The sequence below is a fragment of the Corella eumyota genome, chromosome 7, assembly GCF_963082875.1.
Source record: "Corella eumyota chromosome 7, kaCorEumy4.1, whole genome shotgun sequence".
In the NCBI taxonomy this organism is placed as follows: Eukaryota; Metazoa; Chordata; class Ascidiacea; order Phlebobranchia; family Corellidae; genus Corella; species Corella eumyota.
In genome coordinates, this window is record NC_137496.1 from 317,315 (window position 1) to 330,862 (window position 13,548).

A 13,548-nucleotide genomic window follows, 5' to 3' on the forward strand; every position below is an offset into this window, starting at 1 on the left:
CCATATTGAAACGGAATAAAAACGCCCCAAAAAATTAAGTAGCCGTTAATACCAAAACAACGAACCTTTCAAAATAGAAAAACTTTCGAATAATTAACGCTGAAAAATCGAATTAAAATATTTGTAGAAAATTACGAATAAAGTCGAGTGTTAGGAATTTTTGGGCGTTGTAATTTTCGCTTGAGTGAACCCGATATTTAAACAAGATGACGAAGGAAAAATTTCTGGGTTTTGGTGATCTAGTATGTAATACCATGGGTTAAAAAAAAACAATTTTAAACCGTGTGCTTGTAAATATTTCGATTATTATCACATGTGACGTAACTATGCTAAATTGTGACGTCATTCGTATATTTAAATCCCGTTATTCTGTAAAAATATATTTTTCGAATTTATGGCATTTTGTTATTTAATAAAAAGAACTAAATACTGATTTATTTTTAAAGAAAAATAAGTGACACAATATGTCTCTCTAGCGCCATCCGTGGTTTAAAATAAACCTTCTTTTAAATTAAAACACTTTTAATAAACTTGTAGGAGCTTATATAAAATAACAAAGGTCCTCTTTAAATATAAATGACCACTTCATTGAATGTAAACAACAAACCAAATATTTTCGCGTTTTTATCAAATAACAAAAATAATAAAGTTTCTACAAATCACCATCGAGTTAGTAACAATAGTTAGCAATATTTTAACTACTTTAAAGCGCTTAAAAAGGAAGAATCAGCAATAGTTCTGATGATATGATGTCATAGCAACAACTTGTTACCACTTATTATAACACAGTGGCAATTTGTGATTTTTACGTGCAAAAATCATGAATATTTGTGATAATAAAAAGATTTTGAAAAACACAATTTCAGTTGAACTAGTACAGCAGAAATGAATCAAAGCAGATGAAAATAAAACCCAAGTTTAATTGTTATTCATTTAGCAGTTGAGAAATTAACAAAAAAATGAAAAACTGCATCTAATAGTACCTCATATTCGCTTCAACTCATAATATTATCAAATTAAACAAAATGTTTAGAAATCTGGGGTTTATGAAATGTTCCCAAACAAAAACTAAATTCTATGAAGCAGAATTATAAAGCAGTACTTAGCTTAAATTATTGCAAAATTACAAAATTGCCGCTCGTCTGAAAATTGCTTCGTTATATGATTTTAATATGAAGTAAGCTGTGACAACAGAATTATAATTTGGCAAATCTGACTTTCCAAAATATTTAAACTTTTGCAAACCCAAAAATGGTTTAATGTTTAGAATACAAAACAAACTAGATCCATCAGAATATGTTAAATAAGTATTCTAGTATTAGTAACCCACTTTCAAACTAAAGCATATTTTGGTTCTGAATGCCTTCAACTTTTTGGTAAACAGGATGTTTGTAACTATTTAAATATTCGATATATTATTATTGTTGTTAAATCCCAGAAATACTTTCTTGGATTGATAAAGTTGATGACCTTTGTGACATCATAGTTTAAGAGTAGATAGTGATGACCTCACGACCTCCGCCTCGAACCATCAAAACTCGATCAAGTCCTTCAGTTAAAACTTCAAGAAATTCCATGTCTGGAAAATTAGAGAAATTAATTAATTACATCACTTGTTTTTAATTAATTAACAATTAATGTTGACTTACAGTTAGCTTCTCTTGATTGGTTGGATCCCTTAGGAGGACCCGGTAGGTTGAGGATCACAAGTTTGGCTTGATGAGATTTGTTCACGATGACTTCGTTCAACTTCACTGCTGTGTGCATACGACGAACGTTGGTGGATTGTCTGTTGGAACAAGCATTAAATATATGGCTCCTCTAATAGGGAATGTGCATTGCCAGGGTAAAGGTGGCATGTGCACTTATACCACTATTACCTGCCTCCAATGCCCAATATATAGGACATACAGAACCTCTAAATTATGCACTAAGCATAATGAGCAAGGTGCATGTATTAAACAATATGTTATATTGCTTCAAATGACAACCAGGCAGAGTAGTAGATTTAGTTACTAGTTGTCATAGAAAATTTGGAATTGTGTACACGTTTTAAAGGCAACTAATACTTAAAATGACTTTATAGAAACTTACGGGACAATATCCAATAAATTCCCAAATTGTTTTTTCTTTTTTTCTTTCTTTTTCCCCTCGGCATTTTCCAACAACTTGGCCGGTGTCCAAGTCATTTGGACCTGATCCAGATCTGCCGGGGGTGAATTCTCACCACTAGTGGTCCCTGTTTAAATAAATTAAATGTTAAAAAGTGTTTACTTTAGTAATAAATCAAAGTACTTACCATCAGGCTCGGTGTAAGCTTGGTAGGGTTGAGATGTTTTATTTACATGCTGACCCATAACTGAAGTAAACTGAAATTCAAATGTTTGGGTGAAAATTTAAATAAATAATAACTTAAAACATAAACAAGAATAAAAACAAAAATATTCAACAACAAAACATAAAACAAATGGAACAACAACATAAAAGTGATAATACAATAAGAACACCACTGTAAAACACAACGAAAATAATAAAATAAATTTGAACAGGACATAACAACAGCAATAATTTAAACCTCGTTCTCTTCCATGTTCTCTGAAAGGGGGATTTTCCCTTCTTTTTTCCCATTCAAGGGTAACTCCCGGGTGGGGGTTTCCAATTGAGGGATGGTTGTATGAATGGGGGAAGATTTTGACTTGTTGGGGGATTGAAATTTTACGCTTCGTGATCGCTGAACCACATTTCCTATCTTCGGGGCGATTTGGTGAATTTAAAAGATACACGAGAATTAATAATAAACCACAACAAAAATTAAATTCAAAAAATAATTAAAATCCAGGTTGAAAATAAAGTTTTGTTAATTGGAAAAAATAATAAAATTAAACATTTTCAGTAAAACAAATATAAAAAACATACAAATAAAAATAAAAACATAAAAGAAACAAAAAAATAAAAATGGTTAAGGTGAAAAAAAGAAACAAAATCATAAACGAATCGAAGTAACACAAATTGGATAAATAAACAAAAATATAAACATAATAAAACACAAAATAAAAAACTTAAATCGTTATTATATTAATTAAAACAACTTTAAGATAAGAATGCTTAATTCTTTTACAAACTTTAAAAAGTTAAACAAAATAAAGATTCTGAAATATTTTACCTCACGCTCCGACTCCCTCTTGGATAAGTTGAGATGTTGGAGGATCTGTGTCCTCTGCTCCATCATCAAGGTCCTCTCGTAAGTATAAGCTGAGATATCACTATCTTGCTGTAAGAGTAAAACATTTGATAAATAAAGTCAATATCAGAATGTGTAAACACTTATTCTTTTTGTCTCCAAGTTATAGGTCGTTAAGTCCTTCTTAAAGTTTCAAAAATTTTATTTTTTACCATTTCAATGACTTCAATGTCTGCGTCAATCCTCAAATGATAAAGAAAAGTCGCCAAATCCTTCTTCATCTGGATGCTGTTATCTTCAAGCTGAGCAACTGTGAAGATTCGAGTTTTGCAATTTTTCCAAACCTAAAATAAAAATTTGAATTTCTGAGGTTCCTTTTTATACTTTAAGCAACTTAATAGAGCAGAAGTGCTTACTTTATGTTGTCGGAGCAGGAAAGGTAACAACATAAGGAGGCCCCCATCATGCACGACCCACCAAACATCAATTGTCCCCTGCTCAATCTTATTCGTCCGATCCGGAAAGTTTTCAACATTTTTGGGAACTAAGATAGCATTGTGACTTGCAGATGCAGCACGAACTGCATCTAAAAAATGTTTTGTTAAAGTTTAGAAGAGTGTACTGAACATTTATTTTCTTAAATATGTTATATTGTATCTACAAAAGTGCCTACTTAGAAAGTACTTACCTAGAAAAACTTCATAATTTCTTGGATCTGGACTTTGTCTCCAGCCGTAAGGCCAACCTAACATCACTGTGTTGTGTCTCAAACCACCAAGTCCTTAAAAACATTGAAATATTGGTAAACATTAGTTAATAGCCCACCCTATAAACTGCATATTAATTTGTTGTAATACGGACGCAACTCATAACTAATATTTACCCATGTGGACATATATATTTAAATATATTTATATATATCATGTATCAAGCTCTGTTATATTTCATATACTTATAAATATTCACCTGAAGTTTGGATAATTGAACTGAGGCCTTGTGAGACATCCTTAGCCACCACCACTTGTTGAAATCCTTTCACTTTGTGATTTTCCATCGCTTTCTTAAGTTCCTAAAACCAAATAATTTGTTAAATCAAGTTTTGATCAAAGGTAGTTTTATCAAAGTATCTTCAAACCTGTTCAGCAGCTTGAGCCTCTGGGTAACTTTCCAAATAATTTCCTTTAATAACCGAACTAACGATGGTCAAACCCTTGCCAGCTTTAAGTTGTTGAGCAAACGACAAAGTTTGTTTGTGTTTCGGTTGCAAGTTTTCATCTGGCTTAAGCAACACCAACAGTTGGGGTCTGAAATATAAAAGTTGGGATAAATATAAAGCCTTAGGTTGGGTTTAAAACATCTGAACCCTTACCTCCAGTTTTTAGTGTGAGGAGGTCGACTCTCTAGTCTCAAGAGAGCATACCGAGCTGTCGTTAATTGCAATCCTCTCAATCCATCTCCCCATTCCTTCTCAGCTCTATAAAAGAAAACATTACAGTTAACACATTTCATTCAAAAAAGCATTGTGTTAAGGTTACAATTTCAACTAACCCGCAATACTCAATGTATTTATAGATTCCAGCAGCTAACACCAATGCCATCAAGGCATAATACCAACTACTTATAAACATCAAAGTTATGCATAAGATCATACCCAAGAATGACATTGTCCTGAAATTATAATAAATTATTAAAAATAAATCCACAAATAGATTTAAATAATAATTGTAACTTACCAGTGATAGAATTTAAACCTTGGTCTCCAGTTTGGAGTGTTTAGTAAAGTTTGGAGAGCACAGGCCAAGTTAACAAACATATAACACATAAGAAAAAACCTGAAACAAGGAAATGGTGTTATAACATTAAGAGTTAAATCCAAATGTAAATTTATATGAGGTGATAATGGAGAAGTGTTACAGCATACATGGTAATAATGGGAGCCACGGTGTCCAGGTCAGCAATAAGAACCCCGATCAAAGAGATTAAAACTGTGAGCAACAACGCCCAGGTTGGATCTCCATTTGCTTTTGAGCGGCCAAATACCTGAGTTAAGAAAATTAAAAAGTGGTGAAAATAAGAAATACTAAATAGATAAAATGTTGTCAGTAATATTTTAAACAAACTAATGGATAGTCCGTTCCAATATGCTCACAACTTTCAACTAATATTTGCCGCACCACAAACAGTAGTTTTATTTATTTTGAAGGTTTATAAATTGGACACACATACATATTTTGTCCACTAAGATTTATTATATACAGATATGGAAGTTTTACCTTCAGAAATGGAATGATGTTGTCCTTTGCAATAGCTTGTAGAAGCCTTGGAGCTCCAGTTAAAGATTGTAACCCCGCCCCAATAGTGGATAAAAAAGCCCCGATTAAAACGACCCACTTGCTCGGCCATGATAGAATTGAAACAACCAACTCATTACCAATACTGTCCCCAAACCTTTAATACAAGAGGTTTATGTTAATTTGAATCAATTTATGTTAATGTGAATCAAAAATAATTCTTGAATTTAGTTTAACTTACTTATCACGAAGTAAGGCCCCGTCAACGCACATTCCAAAAAACACAACGCAACTTAAATCTGTTTAAAAACAACAATTAATCTAATAGTTTGTGTAAAGTTATATTAATAAAACAAGTTTAAATGATGTCAAACTTACAAATAAAAGCCGTGGTGAGAACTGCTCCAATAGTTCCTTTAGGAATCGATCTCTGAGCATCCAGCAAATCCCCCGATCTGTTGGAACCAGCCATAATACCTTCAACAAACAATTCTTGTTATATAGATTCTAATATAAATAAAATGCTTAACTTACCAGTTACTGAGGGAAAGAAGATGGCCAACAATATTGTGAAAGATGAAGTGACGTCGGCCACCAACCAGCTTGGATATTTGGGGTTACTAGCGACCTCTGGTGGTGGAGGACCTTCAATGTAAGGTTTCGGTTCGACGGAGAATGAGATAATCGGATCTCCTTGTTGAAGGTAGTGACTCATGCCATTGACTTGAAAACAAAAATTGGGTTTTAACAACTTTGTTTCAAGCTTAAATTTTTTAAACATCTTGCAACATATTTTAAAAATAGAAATAATGTTTTTATTTAAGTTTTTAAATCGCTTAAAACAGTGTTTTAACTTACAGGTATGAGCATTACTAGCAAGACCAGGAATGGCCAATCTTGTCACAAGGTCGTTGGCATCATAATATGGGTCGCAAACCGTTTTCGTCGAGTTAACTCCACTTGTTTCGTTAAATTGAAGCGACTCCGCACAATATATATTGGTAATGTTACTTGCAATCTGGGGAGTAAGAAATATATGGTTTTAATATTTATAAAAACATTCAGAAAATGAGCTCTTTAGATTTCAATGCTCAACATTTTAACTTGATATAAACAGAGAAGAGTTCAACTCAGGGTTAAATAATCAATAACGGAACACTTTAGTACAAGTGGTTAGCTCAACAATTTTAACTTTACAATTATTTTATGTTTAACATTTTGTTTTATTTATGTATTTATGTTTTGTATCAATTTAAACTTATTCAAAATATTATAAATATTAAGACACTCAGAATAAATCTGTTATCAAAATAATATTTCTAATAAAACCTTTTTTATCAGTTGCCCATGTCAAAACTACTTAGAATAACAAAACAAGTCGACAGAATTTGTATTTTTAGAATCATTTAAAACAAAGGGCATTGTTATGTTAATAATGGAGCTTACCACTGTGGTTATTCCATCGACCGTGACATTTTTAAATTTCGCACAAACTCGGTCTTCCTCCATTTTAACCAAACGATTGCCAAGAAAACATAAACTAAAAACATAAATAATTTTATTTATCCTCAATGTAAGGCCTTCTATAAATGACATGCCAGCAGCTGGCTTTAAACTTGGGACCTTGATGTTAACTCACGTTTGATCTGGAGGGTCGAACGCAGATTTAAAAACCCCGATGTAGATGGACAGAATTGAGATGACCACGCAAGCCAAGAATAACGAGGCAAACTTGTTAACGTATTTCACTCCGATGAAGACAAGCAATGACATGAGGATCAAGAAGCAAGATCCATAAACCCGGAAGTTGTTGAACAACGCTGCTCGATTTTCTGGGCCATTGAAAGGAGTAAAAATCCCAATCTCAGGCGCAATGTAAGTCTGAAAAACAAAAAGAACTGTTTTGAAATTGGTAATTGATAGTTGAATCTAACTTAAAAACCAGAATCAATAAAACTTGAAATCCAACACGGAATTGAATTTTAATCAATAATACGATGCTGACATTATTTTAATCAAGTGGAAATTAAAAAACTTGTTTTTAAAATCAGTGTTTATTGATTTTCGATGATTAATCAAACAACTTACAATCAAGATCTCGACAGCTCCAAGGATGTACATGGAGGAAGCAAACGTGGTTCCAAGGTAGAACAACACCCCAACTGCACCCCCAAATTCAGGCCCCAGAGCCCGGGATATCATAAAATATGACCCCCCAGCCGGCACAACCCCATTTGTGGCAACTGCACTCATTGAAATTGAGGTTAACAGGGTCTGAAAAATAAAATTAGATTCAAGTCGAAGTAATTACAAACTAATAACTTTGATTTGTCATTTGTTTAAAATCAGAGCTTAAAAATGGAATCAACGGGAATTGAACTTTAAACCTCTAACTCAAACTAAATAAGCAAATCTTCCTACCGTACAACAACAGAGAAACACGATGAAAAATGATTCTAGAATTCCGGCCAACCCGACGATCCAGGTCATCCTCACAAACAGGATCACTCCGAGGATGTTCTGGACACAAGGAAGATAGACTCCCATGATCGTGCTCATCTTCATCACCTTGGAAGTTTTTAGTTTTCCTTCCTCCTCATTTTCGTGCTCTTTTGCTCCTTGTGGCAAGTTTGTGTAATTGGCTAATGCTCCGATCAATGTAGCCACCCGAGGCCGCTCTTGCATCTCATCCTGTGACAAAAAATTAAAATTTAAAAAAATTGTTTTTAATTAAAGTTATAATTTTTTTCCCATACAAAATAAACAACATAAAGTAATAATCGTTATATTTTCTCACCTCATATAAAGCAAAATGTCCGGTCTGTTGGCTCCCTGATTCCGGATCAACGAGAATTGATTTCTTTTTTCCATTATCTGAAACAATAAGAGTTTTAATTCACCAAATATTTGTACAAGCTTAGCAGGGGTGAAGATTGTAAGTTCCCTACTTGAGCATAGATTAACAAAGAAGCACCAGGAATCAAACCTAGGATTCTGGCTTAAAAAATGAAATCTTTATGAAAAAAACAATTTGTAAAATTAAAGTTTTTTCAACTTTACTCACAGGAAAAATGTCGAGTTAAACTTTTTATCGACTGTTTTCGATCTACAACTTTCTCAGTCGAGACTTTATCCTCAACAGTTGTTGCTTTGTTCTCAACATTTGTCATTTTATCCTCAATCTGAGTCTCGTTATCTAGATTATCAATTATCACTTTTGGAATTAATATTTTTTTATTTAAACTCATTTTTTCGGTTACTTTATTTTTTCTTTTCTATTTAAATAAATAAACTGTTAATACTTCATTTAAAAATATATTTCTACAAGCATAATAAATTTATACAATTCAAACTAAACAGTAAAACTAAATGTTTCTTTTGAAAACAAATACTTCCTTTTCACTGCGTAATCCTGTTCTTAATTTTCCCTTTTTCTAATTAATATTTTGACAAATTGAAATTACTGTTTCTAATTAATAAAATATTTCTAATTTGTCATCTTCTAACCAACTATAATTCTTATCTGAAGAACTATTATGCTTTTCATGTTTGGTTGTTTATCAAATAAAATTAAGAGTTGCAGTTTTAAAGAAAAAAGATTTTCTCTCGGTTGGATAACTTATTGTGTGAAATTAATGAATTGTAAAAATTTGCACTTTATTGGGGTCAGAGAAAATAATTAAACTAGATCTTCATTGCTTTTATGGATTAAAGATTACTTGAAAATTAAAAATAAATCTTGAATTGATCGAAAACTTCTTGTTATTATTTGATTGATGGGTAAAAAGATTATTCAAATTAAAACTATTTTAAATAAATAAAGCGATTTCGTCTTTGAAAATATATCTTTAAAGAAATAGTTTATCATTCTGTCTTAAATATGCTAATAACTACAGTTTTAAACTCTATAAAACAGTTGTTTAATAACAAAAGACTTTCTAACTAAACAAGGGTAATAAAAACAAACAAGATTAATGAAACCAAACCCAACTTAAAATAACCTGTTTTAAAACAGGCACTAGGCAGAAAACATTCAGCATAGGTTCAACAACTATGCCAACAACCAATAAAATATTTTTATTTTATTTAAATTAAGCAAAACTAAATTTTAATTGCTAATTAAAATCAACCCAGTTGCTAATAATCAAGTTTATTAGCGCAAGAAATTTTCGCCAGTTTTACCAATTAAAATGGTCTTTTCTGAATGGTTTTCATTTTTCTTCACAAATTGAACATTAAATCCTAAAAATAAATTTTAAAATAATTTAATTTCGGTATTTCAAAAAGAAAGATCATAACAAAAATTGTTTGCCATAGCATATTATAGGTAGAGTTTTAAAATAAAGTGTTTTCTATAATTAAAGTACTTACTATTAGAAGTGGAAGCAGTAATATCTTCGTAACCACTTTTAGCTGAAGCGATTATATTCCCAAACACCTGACCAGCCATTTTATTTTAAATTTAAAAACTTTTCTTTAAATTTAAAATCAGATCAGTTCCAAATTTTCCGAAAGTTTTTTTATTCCATTTTTCTTCCAGTTTTCACCAAATTCAGTTTTAAATTTTAAAATCAAATTTTTAAATATTTCAGCTTCAAAATTTTAATAATATTATTTAAAATCATTAATATTTAATATTAGTTTTTCTTTCTCATAAGCTGAAACAACTTTTACGCTTTCTCCTTTAAAAGTATTCAGTTATTTATTCCATGAATATTTATCTAGATGTTAAATTGTAACGTCATAATTTATAAATCATTAATATTTTGAGTCATAATGGAATTTATTCTGATGTCATATTGGATTCCTTGTTTTAGATCTTTTATTTCACTTATTCCGCATTTCAAAACTGTTTTTATTTTACTGAAAATTTAAATAAATTATTTTCTTAATTAATGAAATTACTGAAGACATAATTATATTAAATTTAAAATTAAATAAAAGCAGAAACGTTATAAATTATTTATATTTTGCTTAAATAAAACCTTAACTTGATTAAGTGTTTTTATTAAACTTCAAAACTAAACAAAAATATTAAATAATTCTTTAAAATTTAATATCTAACAAAATTCATGACAATTAAAACACTCAAAATATTTAAAATTATATAAGCGATATAAACTTTCATTAAACATCCTAAACTTAATGTTTATAATAACTTCCTGAGCTTAGTTTTATTATGCTGAAAGTTGAGATAGTTTTATTAAAATTTTAAACTTGTGAAGCTTTCATAACTTTCTAGAATTTTATTTAAGTAAAACGTCATAATACAAACAATATGATGTAATAATAAACAAACTAAACAATTAAACCAATATTGCTAATTACTTTAAATCTAAATATATAACTCAACTACTAAACTACATAAAGTAACTTTTAAGTATTCAAAAGTGCACTGACGCGTTATAGCGTGTGGTCTGTGACGTCATAAACAATACAGGGTTAATAAAAGAACCCCAAAAATAATTTTGGATTAACTTTATTTACTTTATTTATTTCCAACACAGTTTATTAAAGAGAACTGCTTTAAAATACATTATTTTTTACTCTTTGAAGATGTATATATTATTATTTTAATATATTAAAGAATCTAAACTTGTCAAATACATATTGACTAACTTAACACAGTTTTATTTCTCCTTTAAAAATTAAAAACTTTTTTTAATCGACCCCAAGGCGTTAAAAGTAACAGACAACTGCAAAAAATAATAATTAAAGAACTAAAATAACAATAAATAAAAAAAAAAAAAAGTATGTAATTTTAATTATTATTAAGTTAATTTTTATTATTTAAATTTATTATCCAATTGTATTTATAATGTTTAATAGATCTGAATATAAATAAATGTTTATTTAAAATTTAAAAATTAATTTATTTTCGAGCCCTGCGCTCTCTCTTTTAATCGTCACGCTCCATAAATACGAGAGAGCGAAAGAAAAAAGACGACACGATGTTTTAAATACGCCCCGAAGCTAAACAAACTCATCTGAAGATGAAATTATCACATGGATGTGAAAACTCTTTTTATTTCAAGATGATTCAACTATTACATAACACATTCAACAAGTTAATAACCAAATCATTCACCAGATTTACATATAATAAAATATTAAAAACCAACTCGAGACTGGGTCGGTGTAAAAAATGTAGCTTTTAAACATAAAACACCATGCGTTAAATTACTGAGTATACGAACTATAATTTACGCTTTTGTAACTTATCCAACTAGAAAATCGTATTCAACACAACATGAACTTAAATCTATATTTAAATATTTACTAAATCGTATATTAACGACTTTAAGTCAACTAAAAAATTAAGATTTTGTTTTTTTAAAAAACGAAAGTGAAAAATCTTTAACGATAACCTCCCATTTTCAACAAAAGGAAAAACGCAAAAATTTATTTTTAACACGTTGTAAAAATAAAACACGTTTTTAAAATAGTTAAAGTGTTATTTACATTTTACAGGTTTTGAAAACTTGCAACAATTTTAGGCGTTTTTAAAATGCGTTAAAAACATGTATTTTAGCGCATAACGCCAACTCGCGATAAAAATGGATTTTAATTTCTAGAAATTGTTTCACTGTTTAAATAAAAGTACAAGAAACCTTTTAGAAAAAACAACTGGTTAAATATTAGGTGGCCCTGTCACAGCAAAGATATTTTCAAATCTAATAATTTCAATTTTTTTTTTAATTTAAAACATTACCAACCAAACAAAGAAATAACAAATCATGATGAGTGGGCAAATTAACCTCACTAAAACGAGTCATCAGTTTTACTGAACAACAAATTAATATCACACATTCCATACTGAAGTAATATAGTGTTGACACTTGAGCATTATCATGTTATTAATATCATTATACTAATTAACTAATAACTCAAGATATGTTGGAATGATTAACACTGACTTCTTGCTAAAACCGTTACACATTATATAAATCTACATAAAATTTAATATATAAAAAAACAACAACAACTTATTATTTAGTTAAAAACTCTGCCTAAAAGCATATGAAAAACTAGGTCAAAGTATCCCCAGTAAATCACCTCCAAAGTTAATATACTCACCACTATTCAGGTTGATTTCTGATGTATCCTCGACTGAGATCATCGGAGGAGATGTTGCTTGCTCATTTTCCATCAACGTTACACTAAAAAAACGGTTTTTATAATAATAGAAATTATTTTTAATGTAGATTTTAATTTTAAGTTTGGAAGATCAAATAAATATAACTCTTATTAAGTTAACAATATGAACAAATGTATAACGCCCACGAGGAAATTACATTTTACTAAGTTTCTTTTTAATACTTTAACAACGATTATTGCAAGTCCAAAGCTTTCCTTATTTTAAGTTTTTAAAATAAAACCAATTAAATGAAAATATATGAATAAAAGTTGTTACTTTTCTTCAGCTTCTAGAACTCCTTGTTCTTCTGTGTCGTTGTCGGCTTTCGTGACAGTAAATCGAACCGTCGACATTTTAAACTTTTACAATCACCAGTTAGTTAATTTGTGTCTAAAATTGAATTAAGGTTTTTAGTTTTCTGATACAATTTTACATTTATTAACAATTTTAGAACATAAATTGGTAAATTAATCGGCCAAATAATAGCTAATTTAAATTTGATAATTATATATTTAAACCAACAGACCAATTTTATTGATTGATGCTTAACTGATGTTAAGCTGTAGATAATATTTATTGATTACTAGATTATAAAAAAATAAAGTCAATATTTAATATTAAACTTTCTTATTTTTTTAAATAAAAGGTTTTTACCCTTTCCCGTCTACCTGTTAAACATCAGTTTAAAAGTCAATCTGTTTAGCTAATTACTAAGTTTACCAACTAAACATTAACACCGCCACAACTAAAAGTAATTGAACTTTAATTTGATGTTTATTACAAATATTTATTATTTTAAATTCCCCTAAGACAAAAGTTTTAACTGATTTACGTCACGTTTTCTCCTTTAAATGATTAGCGCATGTCACGTGTCTATGACTAAAAAGTTTAAGTAACAAAATTACCCAAATACTTGGAATTATTTATTAATACGTTTT

General features: G+C 29.7%; 1 protein-coding gene across 3 annotated transcripts; it reads right to left on the reverse strand.

Moving 5' to 3' along the window:
- Positions 1 to 614: 614 nt before the first annotated feature.
- On the reverse strand, positions 615 to 13,020 carry LOC145759955 (solute carrier family 12 member 4-like). 3 transcript variants are annotated; one of them, XM_082573808.1, is made up of 27 exons: positions 12,887 to 13,020; positions 12,550 to 12,632; positions 8,270 to 8,346; positions 7,894 to 8,163; positions 7,561 to 7,746; positions 7,112 to 7,353; positions 6,919 to 7,012; positions 6,331 to 6,490; positions 6,007 to 6,195; positions 5,851 to 5,949; positions 5,714 to 5,771; positions 5,455 to 5,629; positions 5,103 to 5,221; positions 4,915 to 5,013; positions 4,730 to 4,849; positions 4,551 to 4,655; positions 4,317 to 4,485; positions 4,148 to 4,250; positions 3,870 to 3,962; positions 3,598 to 3,767; positions 3,394 to 3,525; positions 3,164 to 3,271; positions 2,576 to 2,749; positions 2,300 to 2,369; positions 2,095 to 2,239; positions 1,650 to 1,789; positions 615 to 1,579 (listed from the first exon to the last, which is right to left on the reverse strand). In XM_082573808.1, exons 1-27 carry the CDS (start codon positions 12,961 to 12,963, stop codon positions 1,488 to 1,490), a joined length of 3,549 nt encoding a protein of 1,182 aa, XP_082429934.1. In that variant the 5' UTR covers positions 12,964 to 13,020; the 3' UTR covers positions 615 to 1,487. The 3 variants fall into 3 exon arrangements, with proteins under 3 accessions (XP_082429934.1, XP_082429935.1, XP_082429936.1); XM_082573809.1 differs by lacking the exons at positions 12,550 to 12,632; positions 12,887 to 13,020 and adding exons at positions 9,655 to 9,714; positions 9,844 to 10,058; XM_082573810.1 differs by lacking the exon at positions 2,576 to 2,749.
- Between the last annotated feature and the right edge of the window lie 528 nt (positions 13,021 to 13,548).

What these genes read in the sequence shown, in the direction of transcription:
- LOC145759955 (XM_082573808.1), bottom strand. Translation starts at nt 12,963, where the DNA reads ATGTCGACGGTTCGATTTACTGTCACGAAAGCCGACAACGACACAGAA. An exon ending in GACATTTTGCTTTATATGAG is followed by an intron (nt 8,164 to 8,269) that starts GTGAGAAAATAT and finishes TTTTTGTCACAG; the next exon opens with GATGAGATGCAAGAGCGGCC. An exon ending in ACATCATTCCATTTCTGAAG is followed by an intron (nt 5,222 to 5,454) that starts GTAAAACTTCCA and finishes TTCTTAACTCAG; the next exon opens with GTATTTGGCCGCTCAAAAGC.